A 16732-nucleotide genomic window follows, 5' to 3' on the forward strand; every position below is an offset into this window, starting at 1 on the left:
CAGCTCATTTGCATATTCAAATTCTGCTTACTCAAGCCCAGAAACCCATGTGTGCGATACTTATGCTTAGCCAACCCTCATAAAATAAAAACACTTCTGCTTTTTTTACCATATACATAGTTATATTTGATCATTCTGTTCTTATTCCTCGTTTGCATTGGCCTGGCGCTATGCAAATTGGTTTCATTTCTGCGTTTACAATTATTGTATTACGTCAAATTAGCTTAATTATTACAAATATTATTCCGTAATCGAACTTTATGGGCGCATAAATCACATGGCGTATGCGTTATATTAGTATGTATAGTTGCACATACTTTTTGCCCTTATAGGTATACATATATATATGTATATGCAAATGAAATGAATAATCATAAATCTATGCAGTTTTGATTTGCCAAAACGGATTTTGTGTGGATTTGCGGCATAATACGCATATCGCGTATTTTGTTTGCATACTCAGTGGCTTTCGGTCGATTGGCATTCGATTTCTCATCCCTAGTTGCCGTTGTAGTCCTCGATGAATGTGTCGATGATGTAGCGCTTCACCTCGTTGATGGAGGTGCGCTTGTTGCTGCACTGCAGCCGCTCCTGGTTCTCCGGCAGGACGAGCAGTTGCTGCAGCTCCCCCTGCGACGGGAAAAAGCGAAAGTTAATGCCCAGAAAGCACATAATTGCCGCCCATAATTGTTTCATTTGCACTGTCAACGGGAAACGGGGCGTATGCGCTATCGACGACATGCAGGCCGAGCATAAATACGCCACGGGCGTCAATTTGTTTACATTTATTGGTTTTTCGGTTTTTATTGAATGTTTTTCGGAATGGAAGAGCAGGGGAAACACCTATATTCTCTTGTTATTCTTCGGCATAAGAGTCCTAAATAAATATTTAAGCGGTTGTCGGAAATATGTTTTTAAATATTCCAACCATACTGTTTGTTTTACATTTTTTGTTTATAAAAGAACATCTTTAAAAAAAAAGCTTTGAAAATTAAGTGTTATGATTTACAAAAAAATGTGTAAAATAAAATCTCCTAAATTCGAAATTGAAAATCAGGAAAATCATTTTCCCTAACCCCTGATATTGTGATATATTTCTATACTTTATAGTTTTTTTAAATATCTGTTATATAGTTTTTCTCCCAATCCTTAGAGGCACTCAGCTAAACGACATGGTAAAGTTTTTTTCGCTGGATGTCAAAGTAACGAGTGGGGAAAATGAAAAAATACATGCCTCCCCCGGGAAATATGATATAGTGTCTCTATACTCACATTAAAGCCGCGTCCAATTTCCACATCCGCGTCCACGGGCAACGTGAAGAGGCGCTTGGAGACAACAAAGCTGTTGGTCCACGCACAATCGACGTAAATCGATATGAAATCGCCGTTCTGTATGCTGCGAGGTGAATGGAAAACAACGGCAAAACAATAATGGCAAAGTGAGCTATTCGCAAATAATTAAACTATATAGGTGGATACATATTGCTGCACTGTTAGTATGTAGGAAAACCCCTGCCCCCAGAAAAACCCACGCATACAGTGACAGTGAGAAATGTGCCGACGGTCGATGACAAATGGCGCCCACTCGAACCGAGTGTCAATTTGGCTGTGTGTCGTTGTAGCCGGCAAAAAGCAAAAACCAAAACAGGGACTTCGATATTCATGTTCAGGCCTGGTCTGTATACAGCAGCGGTCAGAATAATAGCAATGATGGTTAAATCTATAGTGTTTTGCATTTATTAAAGAGTTATTTTTCGATTTTAGTTTCTAAGGAGCTACGTATTTGATTCATATATTTATATAATATAAAAAAAATATTCTAAATAAATAAAAGCATTATTTGTGATCTTAGTCTATAAAAAATTATTTGGATTTTCTTGTAACGTTTCTTTTAATCTTCAGAAAGGGTGGGCAAATTAAAAAAATTTAAAGCGAGAAATAAAAAAAAATATATTTTTTTTTGTGGTCTTTCAAAATAATAACAAATTATTATTTTGGGACACTTTGTCAAAACTTAAACAATACGTTAAGGAGCTCAAAATTATGTTGGTACTTGATTCACTAAAACAAAATCTTATAAATCAAAAAGATAAAATAGTTGGTTGCTATACTTTCCACCGCTACTGTCTGCCGGCCTACTATTTGCATGTGTGTCAAGTGTTTGCCAGTGTGCGTTTCAGGGCACAAACATTTATGCTAATAAATTGAAAATGCAAATAAACGAAAGTGTCAACGACGATGGCCATCAGATCGAAGTGAGTGCCATTGGCCCACACACAGGCAGTGATTGCCAATCATCACAGCACATGGGGAAAGGCGCAGCCACTCATCGTCACTTTCGCCCATCCTCCGAGTCCCCAAGCCACCCCATTCCCCACACACGCTTCCTCACCTGATGGCCACTTGGTGCCAGCGATAATCGTATAAATTGAATTTCACCGGCAACATTTCCGTCGCATTGTCCCGTTCGAGGTACAGACGCAGTCCGTCCTGGCAGGCCTCCAGGTAAAGGTTGTGGGTGGCGTTGCGAATGGAGAATATGGTGGCCGTGCTCTTGCTATCGTTCTGCAACATAAAGAATATTTGATTCTCGATTCTCATTTCACAAAGCACTCTTAAGAAGCCTCCACCTTGGATCTCAGTGTGACCATCAGGGTGAAGTTGAGCAGGTTCCGCCAGCTCCTTATGTAGCCCATGTTGTAGGGCGTCGAGGGGGTGGGACTGAAGGCAGTGCCCATCAATCCCACCGTGGTGATGTCCGCATTGGAATACGGATCCGGGTAGGAGGAGGCGTAGGAGGCATCCGAGGATTGGGTGGGCAGCTCCTCACCTTGGGGCAGCTTCTTGTAGAACTTAAGCAGATCACTTATATCATCTGAAAGATGATAATTTAGAAAGGAAAATTTCATTTATTTTACGATTTCTAGAAGAAAACGTTCTCAAAATATTTTTAAGGACTCAAAAGTGATCCAATTTTAAAATTCTTAAAATTTTAAGTTCTCAAAATCGAATGATTACTTCTCACCTCAAAAGACCAAATAGAGAATACTTTTATCTTTTTATCAATTTTGAGAGTACTTTCGTCTTGATTTCAAATACGTTTCTTCTCAAAAATGTTATGAAGACGTGTTAAAAATTTATACATTTTATAAACTTTATTCCTATAAATATTAATGAGATAATTGATTAAATGGCTCACCGCTGCACTCGAAACTGTTGCAGTTGCGCTGCTCGATGTTGTACCCCTCGCAGAGGAGTGTGGACAGGGCCACGCTCTTGGCAGGCCTGTGTTTTTTGTGCTGATTGCTGGCACGTGCCTTCCTGGTGCCAACTCTGGAGGCGCCTCCTCCTCCACCAACTGCAACTCGACTCCCATCCCGGTCATTGAGTGCACTCGGCACAAACCTGACACCCTCGTCGGCCACTGCGCCTCCTGTTACCCCATCTCCTAGTGGTTCATTACCGCCGCTTGTTTCTCCCGGGGGACTGGGATTCGGACTCGAGCTCGCAGGGGAAGGGGCACGGACTCTGGTCTGCGGCATTATCGTCGTCGCTTGGTCAAATTTATGCAATGACTCGTCGCCACTGGCCCGCATTATGAGCAGGTCGTTCTCATCCTCATCATCGGCCAGCAGATCGTTATTGCCATCGCTGAAAGTGTCCGCCTCCTTGGACACGGTCAGCTCAACGGCGCCCTCATCGTTCGCCTCGTCCGCATCGTCCTCGTCATCGTCCTCCAGGTTTATGTTCATGTTCATGTCCACCAGCGGATTGTCTAGCAGGCAGCGCCGGAAGCGCTGCTGCACCCCCTGACCACAGGTGACGCTGCACAGGGTGAAGTCGCTCCAATCGTCCCAGCCTGTAATTGATTGCCGATTGTTTGCAGTGAGTGGGGGAAAATACAAATGAAGGTGAGTACGATTAAAAAAATGTTGCATTTTTGGCTACAAAAATATTTAATATAATGTTTAAGATTTATATATAATTAAATATTATTTATAAAATTTAAATAATTGGTTTTTAAACATTTTTTACAGGCCTATTCCTTTAAAGAATTGAGATCGAAAAGGTTGAAAATCGGTAAACCTATGATATTATTGACCTCTTTTTCTACTAAGAAATGGCAACCACTGTTTTAATTTCATTTAATTAAATAAAAAACCTTCCCCATAATTAAATTATATTTTTATCTTGCCAATTAATGCCATATTTTTTCTCTCTGCTTGCGTATTTGGGAATCCCTTTTATTCGCTTACTAAGGGCAATAAAAATAAGACATCATCGTGCCAAATTTTAGTGCTGCTTGTTCCTCGGACTAGAGGCCTTTCATTCAGCATCCGCAATTCAAGGCAGATCCTCGGTGGGCGTGGATGCCTCGCCGCTTGACACAAAAGTCAAGTGTTGCTTCCCTCGAGTGGCGGTGGTGCGGATTGCCAGCTTGAGAGGATTGGGGGGAGCAGGAGGAGGAGGCCCTGCCCCACATCTGCTGTATCTGCAACATCTGCTGCGTCATCGAGAAGTTCCCTTTTTACTATATGTATGTGCGTATTTTTCATTTTATTTTATTTTGCTCTATTTTATATTCTGCCCCTTTTAAGGGCGAATGCCTCTCCAGCGGCTGGCGGCGATTGCTATCAATCTTCATCAAAGATTAATCTCCCATCTGGGCTCATGAAGTCACAATAGACTGACGAATAAGCTGAATAAGTTGAGGAATTTCAAGTGTTGGCCGCATTTCACCCACTGTTGAATTACTTAAAAGCCCAATTGAAGAGCGGCGGGGCCATAAGCGGCTTTAAATAACAGAGTCGCTGGCAATTATGTAGCGATATTCGAGCGGGTTGGACGTTTCGGCCCTCCAGTGCCAATTACCACTGATTGCCCCATGCGAGCCAGAGCCTCCTGACCAGTGGCCTCTCGTTGGGAAACTCTATCCCGCCGGGTTCATCCAATACTCGGCAAACATCCGACCGGAGCGATTTGCTCAACAATGCAACAACTAACAAGCGAAATGCGATTAACTAACGGAAGCAACGGAAGCCTGGCTGGGAAGCCAGTCCTGGGGGCAAAAGGAGACAATCGGGTGGGGACAGGATTGATGCACTCAGAAATAATACTCCAAAAGCAGGAGAAATTTTGAATATATTCAAGTAGTTATAGCACATAAAGTAGGCCCTTTAATATATTACCAAGCTCAGAAAAGTATACTTTTATTAATTTTCCTCGAAATCTAAAAGATTCCTGTATTACTTCACATTATCTTTGAATTTTATCTATATTTTTTTACTCCTAAAGCGGACATAGGAAAAACTTTGCTCGCTCTCTGCCGCCACACTGACAGTGTACAATGAAACATCAGGGAAAACTTGCATTGATGCTTATGTTAATTTTTCCCGAATTTCGACCTACAATTTTTTTTTACATTTGAGTATATTTCTTTACCCACTGCTTGTTCTTTGCCGCCACACTGACAGTGTACAACATGATATGCTAATAAGTGTCGTCTATGTTGACTGTTGGTTCCCATAGGCTATCTGCTTTAGATAGAATTAAGCTAATTTTGTTTCAAACTTATAAAAACTTTGTTTAATATTATAAACAAAATTTAAAATGATAAATGTAAAGCCTAGATAAGTTTGCAGTGCATGGCCTGGACACAGGAAGTGGCCGCTTACCCAAATGCTTCCAGATATGATTCTCGAACTGCGGCGTCCAGCGATGCAGACCGTTGACGCTGATTTGCAGCACATCAGTGGCGCCGCCCACGGGCGGTCGTTGCAACTGGGCTGGCCGGCTGGCAGCAGGACCACCACCACCTCCCACTCCTCCCGCTCCTGTGGAGGATGTTGCCGTGGCAGCGGGCAGGAGTTTGCCGAAGGCAATTAATTCAGCCGGCAGCATTTTCAGCATGTTATTATCGAAACAACGCACTGGCTGGAGGGTGGCATTAAGCTGGCTGCAGGATGTAAAGTAAAGTGGCAAACGTAAAGGGTAAAGTGGACAAAATGAGGATGGACCCCTGACCATGATTGCTTACCCCTCGTACTGAAAGGCTGACTCAGCAGCAGCAGCGCCGCTCCAGGAGGAGGAGCCTCCACCCGCGGAGCCTCCGCTGGACCCCCGGCTCCTGCTCCTGCCCGAGCTCCAGGACATCAGGCCGCCGGCTCGCGGGGACATTGGGTCCTCGGCGTCCCCACCGCCGTTGGCCATTTTCAGCAGCGAGGAGCCCTTGTATATGGTTTCCGGCGTTAATGTTATTAAAATCGTGTCCTGTGCCGCGGACTCCACATCCATGTCGGAGAAGACCCTGGCGGCCAGGGCCTTGACAATCACCGGACTGCTGCGAATCAACTCGGCCATGCCCTTGTGGGCACAGGGATGGGGCAGAGGAGTGCCCCCGGCGGAGGCCAGCAGCTGCAGGATCAGGAGGAGCAGCAGGGGCAGGGGCACCCGCGAATAGATGTCATCGGCTCTCCGCATCACGGGTGCACCTGGATTTGGCCCCTCCATGGATCCTTTATCGCGGCGATAAAGAGTGTCCTTCCTAGCAACACTCGCCGGTTGGCATGGCAGCTTTTTATCGCTTTTATCGCTGCGGTGGCTCAATTTACTTTCGGCAAAAGTCACGTTCCGGCTTTGATTCCACTGGGTTCCAGGTGCGGATGCCCGGATCCGCCCCTCCTCTCCAGAGCCGGGGCACTTACACAGCACCTGCATTCATCGCTGGCCTGCGGAAAAAGGTAGGAAAAAACACACAGAGCGTGATTGAGATGGTGGTGCCGGTGGAGGATTGCCAAAGGACAAAAGGACAAAGGAGCAGCAGAGCCCCAAAGAGTCTCCAATTCTATTCAAATAATGGAGTCGGTTTTTGCATGATAATAGCTGCAGTTGCAGGTTGCAGTTGCTACTTTCTGCGATGATTTATATGAAATGTTATATCGCTTTCTGTACGTAAATTTAAATCTCTGCCGGTTGCCCCAAGGGCGCTTATGCAAAATATCGAATTCGCATAAAGAGCATTTTCTTTCGTGCCAAAAATGCATTTCTGACTCACCTTTTTGTTTAGAATTCTGTTTGTTTTCTGCCACAGAATATTTTCTGGGTTATTTTAAAAAATTGTATTTGTTTTGGAGAATAAGGTTCTAAGGTCCAACAACACTTTATGAATTTATGTACAATAAATCCACTTAGCTAAAAATGGCATAGACTTAGGTTTGGTTCCAATTAAACTGAAAAATATTCCATTTTACCTAAGGAAAAGTTCTAATACATTGCTTTCCAGATTTATTTATTTAAAAACTACTCTAAGCCACCTGACTTTCAAATCGAAAAGGTGGTATACGAGAATTTATAGCGGCTATAAAAGGTTTTCATGGTAACAAGCAGCTAAAGGACAAAGATTACTCGGGGACAGGATCACAGGATGCAGGGCTTGGGGCCATCAAAGCAGCAGCATCCTGGTGCAGGAAATAAATATCTGGATTAGGTATTTTTGCAGCAACGGTGAGCACACAATGGCCAGCAGAGAAACCAGCGGAAGATGCACTTCCCTGAGTACCCAAGGCAGTAGAAAAAGTTAAATCCACAACATAAACTTGCAGTCAAATAGAATTTTTACGCACATAAGCACTGCAATCGCTGTTGGCCGAAACAATAAGGCAACCAAACATTTTCGGGGGAGATAAATGTGGCTGTTCCGAATTTTCCGGGAACGTGGCGCATCCTTTTCTATCTTTTTCGTTTTCAGTGCGAAATGGAAAACACGAGCAAATATGGCACAGAATGCAAAATTGTGGGCCCTCAATTGTTTTATGGCCAGTTTTGTTCTATTGGTTGGCCCAGAAAATCGGCGAAAAGCGACCGAAAGTTAGCAACTCTGTGCCGCTGTCCCGCTGTCCCGCATTTCCGCTTTCCCACTCCCATTTCCGCTTCCGTTCGACTGACCGGGCAGGTCGTCACTCACATCCATTCAACGTATTCTATTCTCCGGGGGCGGCAATCAGTGTAATTGTTATTGTTTTTTGCCACCCCCTCCCCTAATCCATTTTGTTTTGCCTTCGTTTTGCTGCTCAGTTGAACTTTTGCAAATTGGCAAAGTTACTGTCTGCGACAATCTGTTAAAAGCTTTTGAATTCCAAATAGACTTGCCCAAGGTGGGCCAAGGCAGGGCACGTCCCTCTATAGATAAATATATATGTATAGGTACATAAATCAGGCGGAAAAGTCGGCTGGCAAAGCTAAATGCATATTTTATGCCGCGATTCTGTGGCCAGCCATTGGGGAATACTCGGACATCCCATCACCGAAAATTAGTATTGTTTTCTGATTTTATGCCTTTATTGCTTTACTTTTGTCGAGTCCTTGTGGACTTTTTGGTCTTAAAGAGAGCAAATCGAACCCACACACGCATTGATTTGGATTTCCCTTTGAAGGCCCGGAAAAAGGAAACATCAAAATACTTGTTTCCGCCCACGCTGTGACACTTCAAAATAGGCGGACATTATTATGAACAAATTGAAGAAAGTCAACTCAGGCATGTGTGTGCGTATGTGCACTGAAAACAATTATTTTCTATGATCAGATTTAGATAACAAATACCATATAAAATAATGTTTTCTAAAAAATTATATTGATAGCAATCAAACTTATATCCCTAAACTTATATTTAAAACAAACATTCACGAATGATTTAATTTTACCTAAGTCAATATGAAATTGACCTCTAGTCTCGTAAAAATATATTTTCCAATATAATACACTTAAGTTTCATATACTCCCCAAAAAAATGTATTTTCCTTCCTGTATCTGTGTGGGTGCCATTATGGGAGCGATGCTCGACATGATTGAATATCAAAAGGCAGTTGGCTCAGGCAAATCTCCGGCATGCTTCGAGTGGTCCCTGGTCCCTGGTCCCCGGTCCTCGGTCCGCCTGACAACAATGTGAGCAGCGGGATGCGAGTTTAACAAGAGTGGATCCCCCAGGACTCGTAAAACTGATAGCCACCCCCCACACCATGGTCGACTGGGCAAGTTTAAAGGCTCAGCACGTTTGGCCAAACTTCCACAAGTGGGTCCCTTTTTTTTGGGTCAGGGATTGGGGCCAGAGAACGGGAACAAGGGCAGGAATATTTTGTACCCAAATTATGCCTGGAATTGCGGCCTCCGTGCCAGAGGAACCCCATCCCTCGGACGCATCAAACTGACTGAAGTCCCCGGCTGTTCCACACGCACACGCAATTATCCTCGGGGACAACTGTCGCCTTTTATCTGTGCGAATGATTAAGCTCCAAGTGTCTTGAAATTAATTTTATAGTGCCTGAAAGCCCAGGAGCAGGAATACGAATACGTATCCAACGAATCCCTCGAAACCAACCGGGCGTATGCGTAATCTTCCCAGCCATTAGTCTGATCCGCATAGTGCTAAAATAGTTTTATCTGCCACGCGCTATCTTCGAGATACTTAATTCCAGCAGGTCCCAATATGTAAATCACTTGCAGCCGGAGTTCGTGTTTCACTGGCTCAACGTTTCCTGCCCAGGAATTTGCCTAAGCTCCTCTGTGGCTATATTAAATTCCGGTCTTATTGATTTCCTCTCTCTCGTTCTCTGGAGTTAAGGTGTTCGTTCTTATATATACCAAGGATTTTTCACCTTAATCCCAGCTCAATTAACCGGCAGACTTAAATCATAACAAATTGGGGTAACTGAAACAAATATTTACCGGGGATATATTTCAATTTTCGTTATTTGAATTATGCAAACTCATTTGAAACGAAACTGAATTTATTGCCGGCTCGAGAGCAACCCTGAAAATTTATGCGCACAATTATTTTGAAAATCCCGAATCTCTGCCAGCCTCATATAGTACATATACAGGGAGGTTCCGTTCCTCCACTGGCAGGGCCCTCAAAAAAGCCAGATAAAGTATACCTGCAGTAGTAGCGATTATCTGGGCTGACGGGTGTCCAATTAATTAAAATCCGTGCGGATTATTTGCCGAGCGTATTTGCTAATTGGGCCAGCTTCGAGCCCCTGATTAGACTCCTCGGCAAATACGAGTCCTTTTTGGAGCCCAGGACTGGCGTCAGCAGTTAAACGTTAACCCGCCCGACTTAAGTGGCCTCTTCCCACCAGCTTCCAGCTTAATGAGTCCTTCGAATGCGAACTTTATAGTCGAGGTCGTCCGCCGTTTCCGCTCCCCAAACTCCCTTGGTTTGGCCGGGTTTGCAGGCCCCTGGTGGAAATTGTAATTATAATGCCACTTAATGGCATAAGAGCGTCTCTGTTCTTGTTGTTTTCTATGGCTCTTATCGTTATTGTTGCGAATGAGCGAGTGTAGTGGGTTATATACTCCCCGAAAGGTCGATGTTAAATGGATTAAACAGGCCAACTTAGGTGCCACCATCCGAATCATTGGGTTGTGCTGGGGGCGTACCATTATCCATTTATCCATTATCTATGCCGGGCTTATTTTTATTGCAACTGCGAGGAAAGAAATTCGCTGGCCCCGGAGATAACCGCAGATATTTTGCGCTGACAGAGCAAAAAGTTGCCCCATTACAAAGGACTGCACATTAACCAATGGCATGTAAATGGTCTGATGCCCCCACCCACCTTAACCCCCTAAGTCTCCCTGGCCCACATTAACCCATTTGGCAAAGCTGGCGGACGGACAGAAGCGACTGTCAGTTGCCAGCTAGCATTTACCCATTTACCATCTAGCATTTACCAGTCGAGCGAGAGTTGCCAGCGGCCATTAACAATGCAATTTTGTAACAATATGAAATTGTGGCTGTGGAATGGCTCAAAGCGAGCCTGATGCGATGAGGTTGCCCTGCAATTAGGCAGCCTGCCGCACGGACTGGCACTCCACCATGTGTGGCTGAGCCACCGCAGCAGGCCGAGCACATGCATCAATCTCAATCTCTACCTCCAAAGAGGCTGCCACAAGTTGGAAATATTTGGAGTTGGTCGCTTAGCAGCCCATTGAGCAGCGATGTGTAACTTGAACAGTGGAGGATCTCAGGGATTTAGGTGTAACTATCCAGTAATTCCAAGAAACTGGCGTAGGCCTTTTAATAATAGACATTTTTAATAAAAGGTCATAAGACCTTTTTTTTTAGAAATTTTTTAAAATATGTATAATCCTAGAATTTATTTGACTTTTAAATTAAATACAATAATTTACCTAAGGAATAAATATTCACACTTTTCGCAGCTGATAAGATATCCAGTTTCCGGTTTATTATGTATTTAAAAACTTATAAAATAAACGTTTTCTCTGTTTGAAAGTCACTATAAAACACTCTTAAATATGTTCAACTTTTGAGACAGCTCCACAGTAAAATGTAAATATTGGTTTAAACTCTTTTTTAATTTCTTTTTGAGAAAGTTAAAAATAACACCGGATCACACAACTATTTAAGCTTGTAATCTGATTTGCAAGCGCACACAAATTAGATTACTCTGTGGTCGCTTTGTTGCACTAATCATTCGGAAACTGCATTTCGTTTATATTGTTTTTTGTAAGCGAGTCCTTACACCCTTTTCTCTCTTTTTAGGTGGTTGTTTTTATTTATTTGCCACTTTGCACCGCATTGTTTGCTAATTAAATTTGGCGAATCCACAAGCGCACACTAATTGCAGTTTTTATGGCCTTGCTGACACAACATCGACACGAGGAGTTCGGAGTTTGAAAGCCCAAGTTCGAAGTTTGATGGTAGTTTTTGAATATATTTCTTATTTTCCCGCTTTCAGAGGTTTAAAGGAGAAGCGCCACGAACCAACTGACTTGGCCACGGCCAGAACAAGCCCTTTTATAGGGGTCCATGGAATCCATAGAGCAGCGCCTGCGCGGATAATATTTGGTAGCTTGCTCCCTTTTCCGTTCGCCAAAACACAAAGCCGGCTGTTTGGCTGGCCATCTCTGGCTCTTGGCCCGCTGCTCATTTACCGCCCACCACGCCCCTTTTTAGGGCGTTTGTTTACACGAGGACAGCTGAGGTCGCTGCAACAAAGTTTGAAGCCATCCAAGGCACTTGCCACTTGGCACGCTGCTGTCATCCCGGCGTTAAGGAGCCCCACTCATGTAGATATATACACACATAGATGTATATACTCTGCGGGGGAACTGTGTACTTCGTGGTATTACATTGAAGTTTTAATTGAATTGCGGCTGCAAGTTTTAACTGCATTCTGTGGGGAGAATCCTCTGCGTTTTCGCAGGGCCGCAAAAGGTGCGAGAAAAAACTTGGCCACAAACTTTCAGACTTCAGCGCTCTGAAGTTTTTCACTTTTCATCTGTTGGCAGTGCGTGGCTTGTGCTGCTGTTTAGCCCTTTTAAATGCAGTTAACAAATGCTGAAAAGCCGGCGTGTGGATAAGCCCGCATTCAAAATAGCTGCGCCTGCAAGTAGGCAACAGTGTTTTCATTTCCGCTTGCCGTGGGTATGAGTCCCTCGTTTGTGTGTGTGTGCGCGCAAGTGTGAGCGTGTGAATCTGTGTCGAACACCTGTTGTTGCCATTGTTGTTGCAGCCTTATCGCCTTCTTGGCCATTTCGTTTATTTTGTGGGGCCGTAAAAGTTTTGATTTCGCCTGGTGCTCGCCTTGCTTCATTGTTTCTCCCAGCCAAAGGTGTCTGTGAACTTTGGGAGGGGGTAGACACTCCATAAGGCAGTGAAACTTTTGAAGATTAATGTAATTTTCAAAAAATTAAGTGCCACAAATATAATATTAGTTTTTTATGGGTATAAAAATAATAAGAAATGAAAGTGCATGCTAAGATTACACAATTTTTAATAAAAGTATTTATAGATAAGTAAACTTTAAAAAAATGTAGCTAATTTAATAAAATTATAACTCTTTTTAGGTATAATTATCAAAATAATTTATTTAATATATTACATAGTTAGATTTTAAAATTTCAAAACAAATTTAGATGTATATTTAATAATTCCTTTCTCATATTCATATTTTGAATACCTTAGACTACGGTATTTAAGGCATAGTTACTCCTTTCCATAACCTTTTTTTCCTCCGCTGCTATCTGTTTTGTTTCTCATGTCGCACCATTGTTGGCCTGTCGTTCTGGGTGGCCTGGCTCCTAAGTACCCCCACCAGGTGTTTTGATTTATTGCGGTTTGGTTAAGTGCGGGCACCAACTTCATTTAGGTCCCCAGACCCTGGCCAAAGTTTTTGCTGAGCAGAGCGAGGATTATAAGCAACGGCATGTTAAAAAGCAGGTTTAAAAGGTCCAAGCTGTGGAAAAGCTAAAAATGATTGCTCAACATTTACGGCAAGTTTGATTTTAATCTTGAACAGAGCATTTACAATTTTAGCAATTAATCATGTTTATTAGATCGTAAACATTCGGAGAGCAGTTTAAAATTGTATTTTACCCAGACATCCACAAATGCCGCTTCATGAACTAATTAAAATGGTTGCAATAACACGAAATCAATGGCTTTCACATTTCGTATATTGCAAATGTAATTTTATAAAACCCGAAACCCCAACTCAACTGAAGAGGGAGGAGCAACCAATTTTTGTTTGAGTCCCATTCACACCCAATATGTGCTGATTATTTATGCCCTTTATCAGCCAAAACGCCGCCAGTGTGCTAACCCATTTAGCTGATTTCGCACTCACTGGTGAACCCACTCCCGCCCCCAATAGCTAAATCTGCCACGCCCCACAGATCCTTTGTTCATCCGATTCGGTTTGGAGCCCACTCGGCAGAAGCTAATTACAATTACGGCCCATTGAGGAGCGGGGGGAATCGAATCCCGGGACTCCCACTTGGCCAGCGAGCTCCGAAACATAGCCATGCATATTTAATTCTCATAGCCATGCTCCACTTCCAATCCGCCACTTCCGGCCACCATTCTTTTGGCGCTTTGCAAGTGTAACTTAATTTGAGGGGGGTGGCTGGGGGCCAAAACCAGGCCAAAAACCATTTGGAACATGCACAATTTTGACACCAGCCAGTCGTACAGCCCAGTAACAAGTGCCATTCACATGGACCAGGCGTTTTTCATGGGAACTCAATTAATGGAGCATGATCTTAATGGGCTCCTACACCGACCGGCGACCATCTCGACCCATCCGAACCCGTCTCCATGTGGACGCTGGCCAACGAGGCGTACAAACACATGCCTCTCGCTAAGTGCGCCAAATCAGCAGAACTCTAATTGGAGGCGGATGCCGTTTCGTCCGTCAAAAAAGAAGGGGGAGGAAAAGTCGGCTGAAAAGACGTGTATTTTAGACGAGGGCAAAGCCAAAGCATGCTTTTCCCCTTCCGATTTCCTGATCTGGTGTGCGATGAATTGGCGAACGTTTGCCGAGCAATTAAGAGGCCGGGCGTCAATACTCCGATGAGTTGGTCCTTGCTTTATTGACCCTCGTGCGGCTTTGAAGTTGCCCTGTGGGTTAAAGCCAGTGTGTGGGTTACAAGAACAAAAAAATAACAAATATCTATGGAATTTTTTATTAGAGAACTGCTTTTGGCTAACAAATAAAATAAGAAAATAAAAGAAAAACTTAAATTTATATTTTGTATGCATAAAATAGGGAAAGTAATAAAAAGAATGTTGAATATCATAGTAATTAACTCAGAAAAATTTGAAAATTTAAAAAAAGGTAAGTATATTATTAGACCAAATAAGGGACAATAAGGAATAGAAGTTTAAGGTAAGTATAACTCATTAAAGTCGTATTAAAACCAGGAAAACTTTGAAATACTTTTGACTTAACTTCAGTTGTTCTGCAGCTCTTATAAGTACATAAGAGCACCATCGTTACTTCAAAACTCCAATAGAAAAAGGTAAAGAAACAAGACCCCAAAAGCGGCAACACCGAACTCCCAAATCCGATATCATTTACACTTTCCAAACGTGAATTGAGTTGAGAAACGAGTGCAATCTTGGGAATATTTAAATATTTATTCAGACGATTCGGGGGCCAAACGTTCGATGCCCCACGTGATTTTTACCTTGGCAGGCAAATGCAATCAGAGGCCATAAAGTGGGGTGCCTATGAGGAGGAGGCGAGGGCACTCGACTCCTGGCAAACGAAGCTAATATTTCAGGGGATCGCACGGCGCGAAGCAATTGCTTTCCGGCTGCCAGGACTCGCTCGAGTGTTTACTGGCAAATTTGTAGCTCGTAGCCGAGCAGATGGCAGTCGACAAAATACAATTTAAACGTGCAACCGGCGGCAAGTCCCGTGGCTTGTCATGGATGCCTATTCCGCATACGAATCCCTACCCTTTTTGTGGCGCAGAGTCGCAGCTACTATGCAAATGTGTTGCGTTCTGCGGGATATCTTCATACAATAATCTTATCAACGCATCGGCTGGCATGTGGCATGTGATATGATGATATGGCATATGGTGCAACAGGGTTATGGGGGAGTTGGGTGTGGCAATGGGTGCCAAGTTGGATTGCCGAACCGCAGCCACTTGGCATTTTGCGGCTGACAGGTTTATGATGGATTGCCAACGCGCCCTTTGCCTCGGAATGTTGCGAAAGGATTTTAATACGCATTTGCGTTTATGCTGGGAATTTCGTTTTTTTTTCCAATCCTCTTATATGACTAGATATACACGCATCAATTTCTACAAACAATATTGTTATAAGAGCTTAAAACCTATTGATATCATTGGCTTTGTGGGGCTGATGTGGTGATAACTTGCTTATCCCATTGAAGTACTTTGCCCCTGGCTAACTGAGTTATCCAATCAAATCCTCAGACTCATATTTTCCTTCTTAATCACTGAGTGCTTAGCAACAGCCATTCAAAAGTGGCGACAGGCGACATATCCCTCAGAGGAAGCCAAGTATCCCTCAGATACTTTTTGTGCTGCCGCACGCTGTTTATGTTTTGTGCTCGTTAATGAGATTTATTGCGGGCCACTGTTACAAAATATATATAATACGAGTATTATTACCCATATCAGGGCGGGAGCAGCGAGACAAGCAATTTAATTTTTAATTTTCCAAATGAATGCCTCCAAATTAGGCTCGTTGTTGGGGAGATTATCAGAGGCAATGCACGTGAGTGGGCTTTCTGAACATGGGATGCCATCTATTAAAGTGTTTTTTTTAGGACTTTAAGCCACTGTGAAATGTTGAAGCCGCCTTAAAGGGATTTTCTTCGGGGTTTTATCGCTTTCCGAGTGGTTGAGCAGACCCAGAGCCCACTCCCTTCACACTTGACCGATATTCAATTACCCTGCAGAACGGCCAGGGTATCGCATGCGCTTCGAATTTGTTTTTTTCCCACTGACCATTATTTGCCCGCCGTTTGAGCCATTTGCTGCTGTGACTGATGAAGCTGAAAAGCCTACGGAAACACAAAAAATCGCGTGTGAAAATGGGATTTTCCCTCCAACATACTCTTAACCTTCAGTGGCTGCGGTAAACGCTGCTCATTTGGCCAGATAATTTATTTTCGCATATTAATTTTACCCAGCTCCCGGACAAGTCGCTGCGAAATGGGAAATTTGTGATAAATGAGCGGCGCTTAAATGCCCGGGGATGCCCCGCGAGGGCCCCGGCTCAAGGAAATTATTATCCTGAAACGCCCATTAGAGAGTGTGTGCTCAAAGATATGGCACGTGTATGCATATGCGGACATATATAATGTACGTATCCGTACACTTAAACTATAATTTAGGCGATAAGGCTCAAATCTACATTCGAATGCTAAACGACTAAGAAGCTAAAGTTTTGGGA

General features: G+C 43.3%; 1 protein-coding gene across 1 annotated transcript; it reads right to left on the reverse strand.

The window, feature by feature from the left end:
• Positions 1 to 115: 115 nt before the first annotated feature.
• On the reverse strand, positions 116 to 11769 carry LOC108025509 (uncharacterized). Its single transcript, XM_017096031.3, has 8 exons — positions 11188 to 11769; positions 6038 to 6728; positions 5676 to 5956; positions 3200 to 3859; positions 2631 to 2875; positions 2393 to 2565; positions 1273 to 1396; positions 116 to 630 (listed from the first exon to the last, which is right to left on the reverse strand). The coding sequence occupies exons 2-8, from the start codon at positions 6715 to 6717 to the stop codon at positions 499 to 501; spliced, it is 2295 nt and encodes a 764-aa protein (XP_016951520.1). The 5' UTR covers positions 6718 to 6728; positions 11188 to 11769; the 3' UTR covers positions 116 to 498.
• Positions 11770 to 16732: the final 4963 nt, after the last annotated feature.

The sequence above is a fragment of the Drosophila biarmipes genome, chromosome 3R (genome assembly GCF_025231255.1).
Source record: "Drosophila biarmipes strain raj3 chromosome 3R, RU_DBia_V1.1, whole genome shotgun sequence".
NCBI classification, from domain to species: Eukaryota; Metazoa; Arthropoda; class Insecta; order Diptera; family Drosophilidae; genus Drosophila; species Drosophila biarmipes.

Bases quoted from the DNA above. Each gene is read 5' to 3' on its own strand.
- LOC108025509 (XM_017096031.3), bottom strand. From the start codon at position 6,717: ATGCAGGTGCTGTGTAAGTGCCCCGGCTCTGGAGAGGAGGGGCGGATC. The intron at 2,566-2,630 runs GTGGAGGCTTCT...TTTATGTTGCAG, and splicing joins TGGTCACACTGAGATCCAAG to AACGATAGCAAGAGCACGGC. The intron at 1,397-2,392 runs GTGAGGAAGCGT...TTCACCTCGCAG, and splicing joins TGGCACCAAGTGGCCATCAG to CATACAGAACGGCGATTTCA.